The sequence below is a fragment of the Haplochromis burtoni genome, unplaced genomic scaffold, assembly GCF_018398535.1.
Source record: "Haplochromis burtoni strain Fernald_Lab_line unplaced genomic scaffold, NCSU_Asbu1 Contig_380, whole genome shotgun sequence".
NCBI classification, from domain to species: domain Eukaryota; kingdom Metazoa; phylum Chordata; class Actinopteri; order Cichliformes; family Cichlidae; genus Haplochromis; species Haplochromis burtoni.
In genome coordinates, this window is record NW_024582741.1 from 174,309 (window position 1) to 190,058 (window position 15,750).

Genomic DNA, 15,750 nt, shown 5'->3' on the forward strand with positions numbered 1-15,750 from the left:
AAAGAAACATGTTTTTGGCCAAAATCCTAAGGCTAAAGCTTCAAAATGTGGAATGCAAAGTGATGTCACACTGCTGCTTTCCATCTTTTATTTACAGTCTATACAGTAGCATGGGGTTTTATACAACATCTTTTTAAACTGTATTAAAGTTTTAAGTTATGATTCAACTCTCTAAACTGAACACTATGTCTGACAGATAAAAGGGTTTACTGTGTGATTCACTGTATCAACAGCCATCCAAGAATTCTGAGCAGCAGTTTTATGAACGAAATTCAAGTTTGTTTGTTTTTTCCGATTGCTTAGCACTGATTAGTAGGAATGCATCTATGCAAGGCTCAAAAATGGGCATTTATAAACCACTGGATGATGTCCCTTTTATAAATAGTCTATGTACTGTATGGGGCATGGGTGTCGCGTACAACATAAAGATGATATAAGATGTCATTAAAAGTGCGCCGAAAGAAGCCGACACTAAAATACTCTACCTACAGTTGCAGAAAAACTCGAGTCAGGCCCGTCTCCTGTGGGAGGGTTTTCTGCCCCAGAAAGCTGTACTATTATGGTTCATTCATTCACTAACTTTAGCCCAGAGCTGTACAAGTTTGTACTCCCTCTCGCTTTCATTCTGTGTGTGTTTCTTCCGAAAAGAGAACACAAGAGAATATGGTGCTCCCAGTCCCAAACACTGTGTGACAACATCACAGCGGGGTGAGCAAATACTACTGAGCCATCTGTGAACTTCAGGCAAAAGTGTTCATGCAGGGAATGTTTGCACTGTTTTAATGTTAGAGTTAAGAAAAGAATATAGAACATATTTGGAGACGAATGCTTTTGTGGAAGACACGAAATTCTGCCAGAACTGAAAAGTGAACTGAGTGACATGAGTTTAAAAGTAGGCTCTTATAAATATGTGGAATTCTGCCTTAGCTTTTACCGATTCTCAAGTATATCAATAATAAAGATAGGTAATGAAAGCACTATGCACTGTAATTCAAAAATTTTATTGAATAATGAAGAAGCAAAAGAAAGACTCCTGATTGTCTGGAGCTCTTCCTACAAGGACAGATTTGACCCAGCAGATTCCACAAATCCAAAGATTTGTCTAAAAACTAGTAGTATACACAGTATATATTGTGAAAATTCATCTTATGCACATATGTAGATACATCTGTGTAAATGGACCTGCGCCTGCATCTGTGCACATGTGCCTGACTCCCGAGAGCCTAACATTTCATTTGGCGACTCAGTGGACTGGGACAAAGTACCGTCGAACCATCAATCCCCTCTTTGTTCCTAACCATCCAGGTGGGCTATCTTGCATCAGCACTTGCGTAGGTATGTGTGCGAGTGTGTGTGGCTCTGTGCGTGATCATGTCACCCACAGCCAAAACATTTACACCACAATACGAGATGTCAGGCTGCAGGCAACCCAACAATTAAACTCGGTAAATAAATAAGCTATCTATGAATTATGTATTCAGAAAGCGGGGCGAGGTGCTGTGATGTGAGGGCTGCAGGCAGATGATGCTCCCTGCCATATCGGGCTGAAAGGATTTCCTGTGAGTCAGGATTTTTGAGGAATAGAGTGATTTGAAAGCAGAGAGTGAACTATGTGATTTGTGTCGGTATGTTTGTGTGTGCACTCCTACTGAGGATTGTCAGTGGGGGAAATGGAGATTCGTCTGATGACTCAACCCCCGAAAGACAAACAGAAATACAGGCAGACACGGAGCGACAGGTAGAAACCTGCAGAGTAAACTGATAGAAAAGGAAGAAAGGAGGAAAAGAAGAAAGAGAATTTGAAACACACCGACAACGGCGCTGATTCACTGCATTAACTTTTCAGCAGGGCATCGCACAACTTCAGGCGGCTGATTAACAGCAAAACATTACAGTGTATTTATAGAAAAAGGGAATTCAGCAGCGCAAGCTCCAGTGTTGTACTGGTTAGCACCAGAGAAAAAAAACCCAGAAACACATGCGGATCTGCCCACATCAAATTCAGCTGATGGGTGTAGCTCTTTGTATAGTAACTGATCAAGAATGTTTAAACACAGCAAACAGGGATGATGTTTGTCTCTTTAAAACATTTAATGTCATCTGTTCTTTATGAAAGAGCAAACAATGAAGATGGAATTATGTCTCACACTACTGCGGTGTGGTAAAAAAAGAGCCTAGCATTAAATGCTCTATAAAAGTTATCATTTGTTCTGTTAAAACCATAAACTGTATATAATAAATGGTTTCATTGTCTCATCACCCATAGATTATGCCTCTTATTCCTTGGCTTGACTACATTTTTTAGGGTTTACTATTAGGTGGTAACAGGTACTTTTTAGTACCTACTTAGACGACATTCCAAGCAAGCTCAGCCGATTTGAAAATGTGAAGTCAGACTACATGACACCAATTGGTCATTTAATGCAGCGGTCCCCAACCCCCGGGCCTCGGACCGCTACCGGTCCGTGAGTCATTTGGTACCGGGCCGCAAGAGTTGAGGCTCAGGTGTGAAATGTATGGTTTTCAGGGTTTTTATCGGCTTTCAGCGTTATTTTGTTATCGTTAACTCGGTTTTCCTGGGTCTTTTCACGTGTGTTATGAATAAATCTTCATTTTGTCGGTACCGGTACTAGTTTTATTTTGTTGTATTTATCCGCGACACCTTAATATGCACAATGATAGCCTGACCTGGAGGAGTCTGATTGTGAGAAATGACCCGCCTCACCTGAGCCCGAATTCTGTTTTGTTGTTGGATTTCTGTGCTAACCACTGTTTGCCCATAAGAAACACCGTGTTCAAACGTAAGGATGTTTATAAGGGGGCTCACGCCATCACTGGGGATAAGGTCACTAATGTAGTTAACCCTCTAAAGCCTAACCTTTAGACAGGTGTTTTGCAGAGTTTTTTTTTTTCAACATCTGTCACTCTGGAACCTCCTGAACCATTTGCTTAATTAAAAAAATTCCAACATTTCCTGAAAGCAGCGACTCTGCGTTTTTCAGTGATATTAGGGTCATTACAATAATCACACAGCAGTCCTGCTGGTTGGTTGAGAGAAGACAGAGTGAGTGAGTGTTATGGAGCTCTACAGAAAACAGACATTTTATTACATTTGGGTTCTTTTAAACTTTTAAAAGTTTGACCTAAAAGTGGCAGGACCATTTGTGCTACCATTGGTTTTAACGGCTTAAACTCCTGCAACAATGTGTGGAAATCAGTGACTGTGGCTGTGGACAGGGTGGTGTTTCCCCCATTAAGAAGATGGAATGGAGAAAGTGTTCCAGTGTGTTTAGGTGGATCACACTTCTGAGCCTCCACAGGAAGGTCCATGCAGTTAGTTGGACATTGAATTCTACAGAAACAATGCATTTTTTCATCCTCGCTGTGGAATACTGGATCGGCTCCTCATCCTTTTGAGGATATTTGAGCGTGTGTGGGAGTTTGACCAACCAGTTTACATGTGGTCTGTGGACTTTGGTCATAGTCCTCAGTCGACGAGTGCCTACTCTGGGTTGGGAACAAGTTACTGCACCAAGTATCTTGGGGGTTTGTTCATGAGTGAGGGAAGAGTGGAGCAGGAGACTTACAGATGGACTGGTGCAGCTTCAGCAGTGATGTAGACACTGCACCAGTCTGTACAGACTCCTACAGGCTCCTGTGACCTAGATAAGTGGCAGAAACTGGATCGATGAGTGGAAAAAGACAACAGACACAAGAGCTGCTACAAGAGAGATGTGTACTCTGGAGTAAAATGAAAGTGAGAGAAGACAGTGGTGCTGCAAGAATTCAAATCTATTGATTTGACTCAGTGTGCTCTCAGTGCTCCTGTTTATTTCTAACATGACAGCTCCACATTAGAGCTCTCACACTTTAAACTGCATGCACAAAACATTAAAGATTGCTCGGTGTGTTCAGCTCTGACTCTGTCCCCTAGCATAAAAAAATGAGGTGTGGAAATTGTTTTAGTTTGTCACCAGATAAAAGTGCAACTAATTTTACTGACTGAATAGGTATTCTTGATCATACATGTGCTACAAATGTAACTGATTAGTTTTCTCATCTCATTCCAGACCAAGTTATGTGTTGAGCATAAGTTATGGGGATCTACTCTTGCAACAGAAAAAGCACCTTTGTGACGTCGATAATTCTGATTTTAAGGCCAACATACCTCACTAACCCCTTTATCTCACTTTGTGGTAGACTACCACTCAGGACAATACCATGGTAACCAAAACACTGCAATAGTTAGAGGAGATATTTGTGTCTATATGATGCATCCATAGAGTTTGGATTCATCTTGACAATCTGGTCTAAAAAGTTATCGGTCCACTCTAAATCCAGATATGGAAACATCTAGCTTCAAACAAGAAAAACATGCCGAAGGCCAAAACAATAACATCAAGGCTATGTCTATCCTTTAAATATCATTTAAGGTTGAGAAGAAATCTATTGTATTTGATGAATGAGTTTTTTTGTGGCACAAACCCACTTACACATTAAAGCAGTTGCAAGTTAAATCTATGTGTGCTTGTTTATGTCTGGGTGACATCTTTGTAGTTTCAGTATAGGAAAAAAGTTAGAAGTTGAATTGATGGGAAGGAGAACAGAAACTGAGGCAGGGAGAAAATTTGAGCAAAAGTGTGTGTGTGTGTGTGTGTGTGTGTGTGTGTGTGTGTGTGTGTGTGTGTGTGTGTGTGTGTAAGTTTGGGTTACGAAGATACTGTTGGTGTGCGTGAGGGTGTGATAGCATGGCTGACTGACTGGCCTATTGAAGCTGGACGAGATGAACGAAAGGTCAGGAGATGTCAGGCAAAGCTGAGAAACACACATACAAACACACAGAGTCCATCTCTTATCCATGTAACTGAGTATGGATCAGAGATTCTCAGTGTGCAGGAGAGCATGAAATAAAATCAGGCACTTTTAGGATCGGGTCAGATCCTGTCTCTTACAAATCTGTCTTCGTGTTAGCATGAATGTTTCCATAAATTACCAGAAGCCTAAGGGAGGAAGTGCGTTGGAGTACATAAGATGCTGTCTCTACAGTAACATGTCTTGATTTGCCAGATTACGCTGGCGAACGGCTTGAAAAATCAGGTAAATGAAATTTGTTTGAATCTTTTAGAGTATAAAGATAGTTTAATGAGCGTTTCCTCATTTATGTCACTACAGATAGCATCAGTGCAACAAATTATTTGATCTCTTTTTCATTTTCATGTAAATTCTATTTTCATGCCTTCAAAAATCAAATAGTTTTCATTACTGAAGCTGATTTTGTAGAAGACAAGAAGGAAAGTATTAACTCTGAAAATTATGATGAAAAATCTTAATGATGACTTTATATGGTCAGGCGAAAAGGAAACTTTTGACTGGAGTCTATCCAGTATGCGAAAACTAATTACACCACATGAGTCAGTCATTTGTAGGACCAAATAATTTGAAATCAGTGTTTTCTATCTGATTTTATTTGTCTCTCTAACCTTAACACTGTAGAAGAGGATTGTGGGTATTTGTTTATGGACAATATTTCAATCAGGTTGTGATATGGATTTTGACTGGACCATTGCAACACCTTGATTAGCTGCTGTATTTTGGATCATTGTCCTGTTGGTCTAATGGACCACTGCAAGGTCATCACGTCCTGTGGCTGCAAAACAAGCCAAATTCTTACCCCTCCACCACTGTGCTGTTTGTGTTTGAGGAGTTTGTGTTGATATGGTGCTTGGTGTTGGCCAAACATGCAACACCAAGCACCATATGAACAAATTTGACCAATTTGGTCTTGTCTGCCCAAAGGACATGTTCTGTTCCAGAAGTTGTGTGTTCAGGTGCAAATAAGCCTGCCTGATGTGTTTTTATAAGAGCAGAGGCTTTCTTTGGCAGCTGTAACACTACATCACTGACTACCAATGATTCAATTTAATTCAGTTATATTTACAACAACAGTTGCCTCAAGGCCATTTGGATTGTAAGGTAAAGACCCTAAGAATACAGTTAATATTTGTTCCTTAATGATAACTGATTGGACTACAGTGCCACACACCAACACAATTCTTCATCCTAATGAGGACACACAAGATCTTTGTTTTAATTTTTAATTCTGAAAACAAAGCAGACAAAATAAACCAAAAATTAAAACCAGCCCTAAAAGACTTCAAAGTGATAAGAGTAAACATCTACAGGTAGAAATGATGCTTCAAAGCTACGAGCCTGACCGCTCATCACTGCCTTTGTTACTAGTTAGGCTCTGGCTGCTGGGCTGGGGTTCAGCATACTGTCAGCGTTAACATCACTCTCGGCTCTTTGCTAGCTTTGTGTTAGCATGCTGTCTGTGTATGCAGAGAGTTAAAAATTCTGTTAGCAGTATAATACAGTTATCCAGTTTGCACTTTACCATCGTGCTCTTGTCCTTTTGTGCTACAAAAACATTTTCCGTACCTTCAACCCTCAAAAGTTGTGAAACTGCCCTTTCCTTCTCCCAGCATATAAACTCATATCTGCTGATTGTAGTGTAGCTGACGTGTGCAGGAAGAAAAGGGCACGTTTATTTTTTTTCCTTTTTATACTCTATTATTATTATTATTATTATTATTATTATTATTATTATGTTCCTACTATGACTGCTGGATGTTTGCCTACCAGCTAGAAAGAAAGAAAGATTCAAGATCTTTTATTTCTCAAGATCTTCTATTGGTCACGTGCATAGTTATACAAGTATAACATGCAGTGGCATACAGTTGTCACAAACTGTGGTAAATGGATTCGTGTTTATGACAGTTTCAGTTTCAGTTTTAATGTTTGAAAACCTGAGGCTTCCAAAGTCTCAAACCAAAGAATTGACATTTAATATAACATTTAACCTTTTTCAAAATTAATAGTTATACAGTGCTGTGAAAAAGTAATTGCTCCCTAAACCTAATTACCAGCTGTGCCACGCTTGGCAACATGAACTGCAATCAAGTGATCAATAAGTGTCAATAAGTCTTTCACATCACTGTGGAAGAATTTTGATCCACTCTTCCTTGCAGAATTGTTTTATTTCAGCCATACTGGATGGTTTTTGAGCATTTTGAGCATTTGCCAAATCTCTTTCTCATTCTTGAATCATGAACACTGTGGCGAGTCAGGCCTGCAGTTCGATAGATGTTGTTCTGGGTTCTTTTGTAACCTCCTGGAGGAGGGAATGTGCTCTTTAAGGTATTTTTGGTAGGATGGCCACTGCTGGAAACGGAGTCTTCTCCCTTGTGGATAATGGCTCTTACTGGAGTCCCAAACATCTGGAGATTCTTATGATTGTGGGATGATGCTGTTTTTTTTTAAGATCTTTACTACTTTACGTTGACAGTTTTTATTTAAATGATTTCTTGATTTAACAGGTCTGGCAGTTATTAGACCTAGAAGTGGCTAATAAATTAAACTCAACTTTCCAAAAAAGTTTGGCTAATTACAATTCATTCATAATTTAAGGGGGTATATTTTTTTATGCTGCAAACATACAAGTGTGACAAATATGCAACTTTTCACAGCACAGTATACACATTATAAACTGCTCCAACTTTTGAGTTCAGCTTAGAGTGAGATTTGTGTCGGGTTCACTTCGTATCCTGTTCAAAACACAATATTTCTGCTACATTGTATGCATTTAAATTAGAAACCTTAATTTTTTGCTTATGTGCAGCCAGTGATGTTTACTGATCCAGTCTTTTCTGTTTTCACTGACAGAAGCCTATGGACTCATGTTCTCAATTCCATTGGTTCATTAATTAACTGGGCTCATTTCATTTTGACATGATTTAACATAACACAATAAAACTACTAATCTGTTGATTCATCTCTTCAAACATATACAGTAAATAAAGTCTAGTCTAGTTCAGTGAGCTTAGCTTGTGAATTTGAATCCTTTATAAGGGATTTTCCAAGAGCAGCAATAAATTCTTGTATTGGTTTGGACAATAACACCCTGAATGGCACTGATAAGAAAATCACTGGCATTTCACATTCTGAAGAGTGAGCTAATGTTGTCTGTGTCAGTACTGTTAGTTGATTTTACATATCTGGTTAGTACATTAGTTTATGAAATATGTTCTTAAGTGAAACATAGTGGCACATTATTAAATGGATCGACAGCCCTCTTTAAAAGGAGACATGTGAAAAAACAAAAGTGCTTGGACAACTCATAAAACCACACAGGCTAGCAGGGATATTTATAAGCACTTGTTGGAAATTTAATATTTTTGGCTTTTGGCTTCACTGAGTTCAAGATTAATGGTGGTGCTTCAGTAATTTTCAGGAATAAAGGAAAACTCATGTATTCAGGAAAACAGATCTGTTTGCATTCCAGAGATGAAAAGATCAGCACCATTAAAACAAAATACAAAAACAGGTGCGAAAATGAAAACCGGGCAAGCCACGTGAATACACTTGACACAAAGTCACTTCAGAGATGATTCAGACAGACAATGGAGACAAATGAACGGCCAAATAAACTAACAGATAGATAAACTCATGAAGGTATGGATGGAGACATGAAAAGCCAATGGAGAGAATGAGGAATGTTGACAATGTAAAAGAGGCTCTGATAGCCAAATACCTACAAATTGCACGCAAAGCAATCGATATTTGGTTAGCGATATGATTTTCTTGTCTTTCTTTGCTCATGTTATGTGATGACGTGATTAAATCCTGATCTGCTCTCCAATTTAGAACCCAAGTAACACTAAGAATAAAAGCGATTCCTGCTTAATGCAGTGCTAAATGGGTGACAATGCATATATGAAATGTTGTCATGCTGCCATTAACATTAACATCTGTTTCTGATAGTGGTGCCATATAGAGAGGATGGAAAGATTCAGTGAATGAGACAAAGGTAAGATAGACAGAATGTACAATAGTATAAATAAATAGTTGGATTACTTTGTCATTCTTTGCTCGGCTTGATTTTGATTCCACACAAGGAATTCGGGGTCGTACCTATCGAGGGGGGACAGGCAGAGAGAAACAAGAGAGAGGTATATGTCGACTGTCTGGTAACAAATTATTCAATACCTGTTATAATAGCGATAATTAATAGTAATCAATAGAAATCAAAATTGTAGCCAGTAGACTCATCTTTCTCTCTTAACATTTTGTTATCAGGCAATAGAGGATGTGGGCAGGGTGGAGAACATGCACTTGGAGCAGATGGTTGGGAAATGGCGAGTATGTCAGATAAAGAGAGGGTCTCCGGACAAAAGAAACTGTTGCTTTCAGAAATTTAGCTATTGGTGGTTGCATAAATACCGTATAGCTTAAGGGTTTAAATCATTTTTAGGTCAACCTAGCTGTTGAATGATGGCAGATTCATTAAAGCTAAGCAGGACTGGTTACACAGTAGCTAATGAGTGAGAAAATGACAAGCATTCCGGGGCCTGTTCCGTGTAAGCTGGGTTTATTTAGTTAGATTTAAATGAGACGTTAAACATATGCTTTGTATTTTGGGTAACTATGTCAGCTTATGGAAGTGCTACATATTTTACTTTTGAAGGCTACTGCTCATGAAAATCAGAAATACAGTTAGAATATTTCCAACGATTAATCCAAAAAACGATTTACAATACAGAAATGTCAAACTTCTTAAAAGCATCTTTATTTCTTTAGTCAATATTTGGTTTTGGCTCCTTTCCCGTGAATTACTTTATCAGTGTTGCGTAGCATGGATGTAAGCTTGTGGCACTGCTGAGGGACTGTTGAAGCTCAGGTTGCTTTGGCAGTGGCCTTCTGCTCATCTGTAGCATCTCCATAAAGCTTGTCAACAGATGAAAGAACAAAGTGCTCCAAAATCTCCTGGTAGATGGCTATGTTGACTTTGGACTTGATAAAACACAGTGGACCAACCCAACCGTAGCACCGGCAGATGACATGGCATCCCAGATGATCACAGACTGCTGAAACTTCAAACTGGACTTCAAACACCACTCTTTCTCCAGACTCTAGGACCTCAACAGATCTAGAATCCAGTTCTTTTTCTGCATAGCTCTGGTAGCTTGCAGATGTCTTTCCATGTTGCCTCTTGATGCACTGAAACCTGTTGAATTGACTCCTTGTGAAGTTCTTCAAATTTCTTGAATCTTTGAAGCTCTTTTCTTGACAATCCTCTTATAGCTGCAGGCATCTCTGCTGATTGTGCATTGTGCAGCTAGTCCTAACACACTTTCCACTCCCAGTCAGCTTTCCATTAATACACTTCAATACAGCACTCTGAACAGCCAGCCTTTTCAGCAATGACCTTCTGCAGTGTACCCTCCAAGTCGAGGTTGTCGATCATTAGAACAACTGTTAAGTCAGCAGTTTCCCCGGTGATCGTAATTGTCTTTACTGAAGTAGAACGAGACATACACAGTATTTATACTGTTTGAATTATGTACTCAGCTCAAAGTAGTCTTAGAATTTGAGGTACTGAATTTCTGGTTTTCATGAGCTATAACCTTCAGTGCTGGAACTTTAAAGACAAAGGGTTTACCAGTCAAAGTTTGGACACACCTTCTCATTTAATGTTTGTTTTGTTGTTGTTTTTTTACATTTTCATAACTATTTACAACATCCTCACTGAAAGCATCAAAACTATGAATGAACATATATGGATTTATGTAGTAAACAAAAAAGTGTGAAAGTTTAAAACATGTTTTATATTTTAGATTCTTCAAATTAGCCACCCTTTGCTTTGATTACTGCTTTGCACACTCTTGGCCTTCTCTTGATGCAGCACTCCATCACTTTCCTTATTGGTCAAACAGCCCTTACACAACCTGTTGAAGAAACAATGGTCCAACTAAACGCAAAAAGGATGGGATGGCATGTTCCTGCAGGATGCTGTGTTAGCCATGCTGGCTCAGTGTGCCATCAATTTTGAATAAATCCCCAAAAGTGTCACCAGCAAAAAATCCCCACACCATCACAACTCCTCCTGCATGCTTCACAGTGGGAACCATGCATGTAGAAACTGTCCGTTCACCTTTTCTACATCGCACAAAGACACAGCGGGCGGAACCAAAGATCAGACCAAAGCACAGATTTCCACTGGTCTAACTGTCCATTCCTTGTTTTTCTTGGCCCAAACAAATCTCTTCTGCTTGCTGCTTTTCCTTAGTAGTGTTCTCTTAGCAACTATTTGACCATAAAGGCCTGATTCGCGCAGTCTCCTCTGAACAGTTGATGTAGAGATGTGTCTGCTACTGGAACTCTGTGCTGCATTTATCTCGGTTCTAATCCTAGGTGATGCCAACTTGTGATTTTTGAAGCTGATGACTTGGATGAATTTATCCTCAGAAGCAGAAGCAACTCTTGGCCGGTCTTTCTTGTGCATGGTCCTCATGTGAGCCAATTTCGTCATAGTGCTTGATGGTTTTTGCAACTGAACTTGGAAACACACTGAAAATTTTAGCAATTTTCCAGACTGACTGACCTTCAGTTCTTAATGTAATGATGGACTGTCGTTTCTCTTTACTTAGCTGACAAGGCATTGAAAACCATTTCAGGTGACTACATCTTGAAGCTCAATGACAGAAGGCCAAGGGTTTGCAGTGCAATGCAAAGGGTGGCTCCTTTTAAGAATCTACAATATAAGACAGTTTTTTTTAATCAATTTTTTCTTTGTTACATAATTCCATATATCTTGGTTCATATGTTTGATGTCATCAGTTATGGATCTACAATACAGAAAGTAGTAAAAATAAAGAAAAACCATTAATTGAGAAGGTGTGCCCAAACTTTTGAATGGTACTAAATGTATATATACATACATTTACACAGTATTTTAAAGTTTACCTTTTTGAAATAAATAACAAAATAATTTTTTCACAATATTTTTGAGACATCAGTAGATGCATAAACTCTGTGTTCGCAAAACATGTAGGAACAATCCAGCATGTATGACTGTAGCGTGTGTGCACTTATAGGCTGTGCTGACCAATGGACCAATCTCCCAGAACCTGGACAGGTTAAATGAATAAGTCTGCTTCTACTCAATATTTCCCTCACTGCCAATGAATCCCACACAAAAGGCAAAAAGCAGAAAACCTATGCTCTGGTATAATCTTCTTTTTGGCCACAATGAGATTTTTTTTCTGTGTGATAGGGTGTTCTCCAAGACCTATTAAAAACCTCGGACCTATTGTACTTCATGACTTAGGGGCTGTATTGGGCACTATCCTTCAGTGTTCTAAATACTTCTGCACGTATTAATAGAAAATACTGCTTACTAGAAGCTACAGTCCCTAGCTGCTTCAAGAAAAATAGTGGGCCTCAATTTGTTTTATCTTCAAAGATCTGAAAGTCTTTATTGTGTTCAGCTGCTGAGCGTGTCAAAGAAAATGTAGAGAAGTCAGACGGTACAAACAAAGAGTTTGAGCCTTTTTGAATGGGATTTTTTGAGAGTAAGAAAGATGTAGCATAAAACCGGACCCTCCCTTTAACAAGCTACTCGTATGACTTTAGATGCCGCTTACATCGGCATGTCGTGTGCATGTCGTGAGCGTAAAGCAAAATGCCATGCATCAAAAGTCCGCCCTTTAAATGTAGCAGTGCAGATGTGTTGAAGGTACACAACGATGATGCCAGAGCTAAAGAGTGACCAAACAAATGACGTGAGTGCAATGTGCACACAGAAATAAACACTTGGACAATGGGTGAATGTAAGAGCAATGATGACAACAACAGCAAAGAGAGCTAATGAAACAAAAGATAGTTTTGAGTTTCTAAATTTCACAATAAGCAATTCAAGAGAAAGTGAGCTCCTCATTAGAGAAATAAATTTGTGGAAAAATAAACATATCCGCTGCCTGTACCTGAACTAACATATCCCAAACAGACAGTTCAGCTTTAATTAGGCTACTTCTATTTCTGACAGCTAGTCTGTGCAGCCATTACAAAGAAGAGGCTAAAAAATAAAAGAGAAATCCAAGACAGTATTGGAATAGTATTTCAAACTTCATTTTAACTAGGACAAAAGAGTGATAAAAACAGCTATTACACTGTCTCTTTATGTCTCTCTAACTCTTTTTTTTTTTAATGTGTCACTCTCTCTCTCAGACATCCACACTCATACAGAGATATCTCCTGGTCTAGAAGACGACCTCATGCAGACTTTCCGCATTAACTTTGTCTACCTGCTGCACAGAACGTGACTGATTGCCACTGACAGAGAGCCACTCCACTCCTAACAGCAACAGCAAACTCTTAAATTGGACCTAGAGGTGTGCACAGGCATTGGTACAACAGTGTGAACACGCCCCAACACCAGGCAAACTAGAGAGGACAGTGAAAGATGCGGCGTGATGTGTGCCTCATACTAAAGCCCAGATTCAGCCAGTCTTTTTCTGCACTCCACTGTCAAATCCTGACAGTCAATTATGTGCCGATGTGCTGCAAACTGTGGGTGTCGCCATGTCGCACTTCCAGCTCTGACACCACGTTTGCGGTTTTCAATCAAACTCTTTTCTTCATTAAAAAAAGCTCAATGTTGCTCAGGTTAATGATACTATTGATATTTCCTTTAATAATTCATGTTTCACTTGGTGAATCTGGCCCTCAGTAAGTTTAGTGAAAAGTGGAAAGGGAGCAGAACGAAGGGTCTCATTAATAAGCCAGAGCTGATTCGAAGTGAAAATGGCCGTCTTTTCTCACCTTGGGTCCTTCTGGATGCTGTCCACTGATGGGGATCGGCCCAGCGCCGCCTCAGGGGGGAGGGCGGGGCCTGACTTGCTGTAAGGTGACTCGGTCGACGGACAGAACTGCAGAGTGCGGTACGGATTGGCGTAGTCGGCCGCCCCGCCTCCCGTGGCAAAGCTGCCTCTTTGGAAGGTGGCGGTGGCGCTCTGGCTTCCAGTTCGCTGTAAGGGGATTGGGTCGACACCGGGGGAGGGTGGGGCTAAAGTGGAAAGAGGAGCGTAGGGACAGAGCAGATAATTGAGGACCTCTTGGTACAACTGGTTCACCACTGGGATTTGATGTAGACGAGGAGGGCAAGGAGCAGGGGATCGCAACCAAACATGAGCACCAACACAAGGATGTACAAACACACATACGCACACAAGACCAGCACCAATGGAAGAAAGTGACACAGAAAAATAAGTGGAAAGAAAAGAATAAAAAAAGCAAAAGTCATTAAAAAAATAAAGAAAACAAACAGAAATAATGAAGCAGATAAGAAAATCGGAAACACACGTGAAACATGCATGCACCAGACCTCCCTCCTTCACTTTAAAGCATAGCCAGATTGCACCAGTCATTAGATCACTATTCTGTCACCATGTCCTGCAGTGCACTCACCCAACAACCACAGCAATATTGGCCACCAGGTGATAAACGGTCCCCTTTTAGAGATTTACAAAGTCTGTGTGGCTTAGAAGGAAAAGGGTGGTTGCATCCTGTTGGAAACTCAATATTTTACACTTCTTTGTTAAGATTTAGCCACTCAAAATTTACTATGGACACGGTACTGAAATTAGCTCCTAATGTTTAAGAAAGCCTATATTCATAAGGGTAATCTGCTTGTTGAAAATGATTAGTTGCACAGCAGCAAGAAAACTATATAAATGCACACATATTAGATTCTTAGCTTTCTTTGTCTTTTGTTTAAAAAATATGTTAGTTTTACAATTTTTAACTTCAGAAGTGCTGGTATAGGAGTTTGTTAGCTTTGGGGAGATCCAAGCTAGCTGTTTTCCAATGCGTCAAGAACAGCTTTGAGCTAATTTGAAGCTAATTTGATGCTTGCTGTAGCTTCATATTTATTGTATGGAAGGCAGAGTGGCAAGAAAGACAGTTTGGCTGTTCATACTATTGAATACATTTGCAGTTTGTCAGACTAGCTCTAATAAATTCTCCATAGCGAGGGTCTGTAGCCTCAGGGCTGTTGCACACTTTGTGCAAAAACATCAAAACACTTTAACGCAGACCAGCGAAGGCCATTTGCCATGTTTTACACACACACATGAATTATCTTCTCGTTAAACAGCAGTTTGGGAACCATTTGGGCATGACAGTCTTGAGCCTGCCCTGAGGGAGGTGTGCTGGGTCATTTCTTTGTGTGCGTGTGTGCGCAACTTGATAACTACAGGGACCTTGTCAAGCCCTGAGGAAATTCACCTGTGATGTGAAATTTCCAAGTCTATTGATGCTCTTTGAATTGACCTTGAAACATAGTCAGGCTTCAACAGAAGAAAAAAAAAAACAGGTATCTGAAAAACAGTGTGGCGTTTGGCTGCTGTCGGGACTCTCATTCATACGCGCGCAGCTGGAGATGATGACCGAGCTATTTCGATGCATCAAAGCAGTTTATGCGTGTGTACGGGGAGCCAGCGTGACAGAAGTGACCTCGGATCTTTTAATTAGCAGAGTGAAACTATATTTTGGAAGGAAACTGACAGTAATTTTTCCTCTTTTTGCCGTGCACATCTCTTTATGGAAACGTTCACAGTTGAGACGACCGAACTGGCAGCACAGTATCAACAACATTTTAGGACATGGTTGATTTGCTTTGATTTCAAAGCACCCAAGCTAACGCCCATGGGATTAATTGAGATTAATTTTCAGCCTTGAAACTAATTAGTTAACAGACTGTGACTGAGAGACAAATTGCCATTGAGACCCCAATTGGATTTGCCTACCTGATCTGGGAAAAAAGCGCTGCACGATCAGATGGAACCAGGAAATCTCTTATGTACATCAGCCTTTAATATAACAGCACACCATTACAAAACACCTGCCTTCTGA

The 15,750-nt window shown here is 39.9% G+C and overlaps 1 protein-coding gene across 13 annotated transcripts in view; it reads right to left on the reverse strand.

Annotated features, from left to right (window-relative positions):
* ctnnd2b (catenin (cadherin-associated protein), delta 2b) overlaps positions 1-15,750 on the reverse strand; it is a 221,209-nt gene that overhangs the window by 66,945 nt on the left and 138,514 nt on the right. For 7 of the 13 annotated variants that reach the window (XM_042229109.1, XM_042229108.1, XM_042229102.1 and 4 more), the window contains 2 exons: positions 13,660-13,972; positions 8,914-8,970 (listed from right to left, as the gene is read on the reverse strand). In XM_042229109.1, the coding sequence (XP_042085043.1) occupies positions 8,914-8,970; positions 13,660-13,972 (370 nt within the window). The remainder of the gene's footprint in view (positions 1-8,913; positions 8,971-13,659; positions 13,973-15,750) is intronic. The other 6 variants (XM_042229110.1, XM_042229113.1, XM_042229107.1 and 3 more) reach the window with 2 other exon arrangements.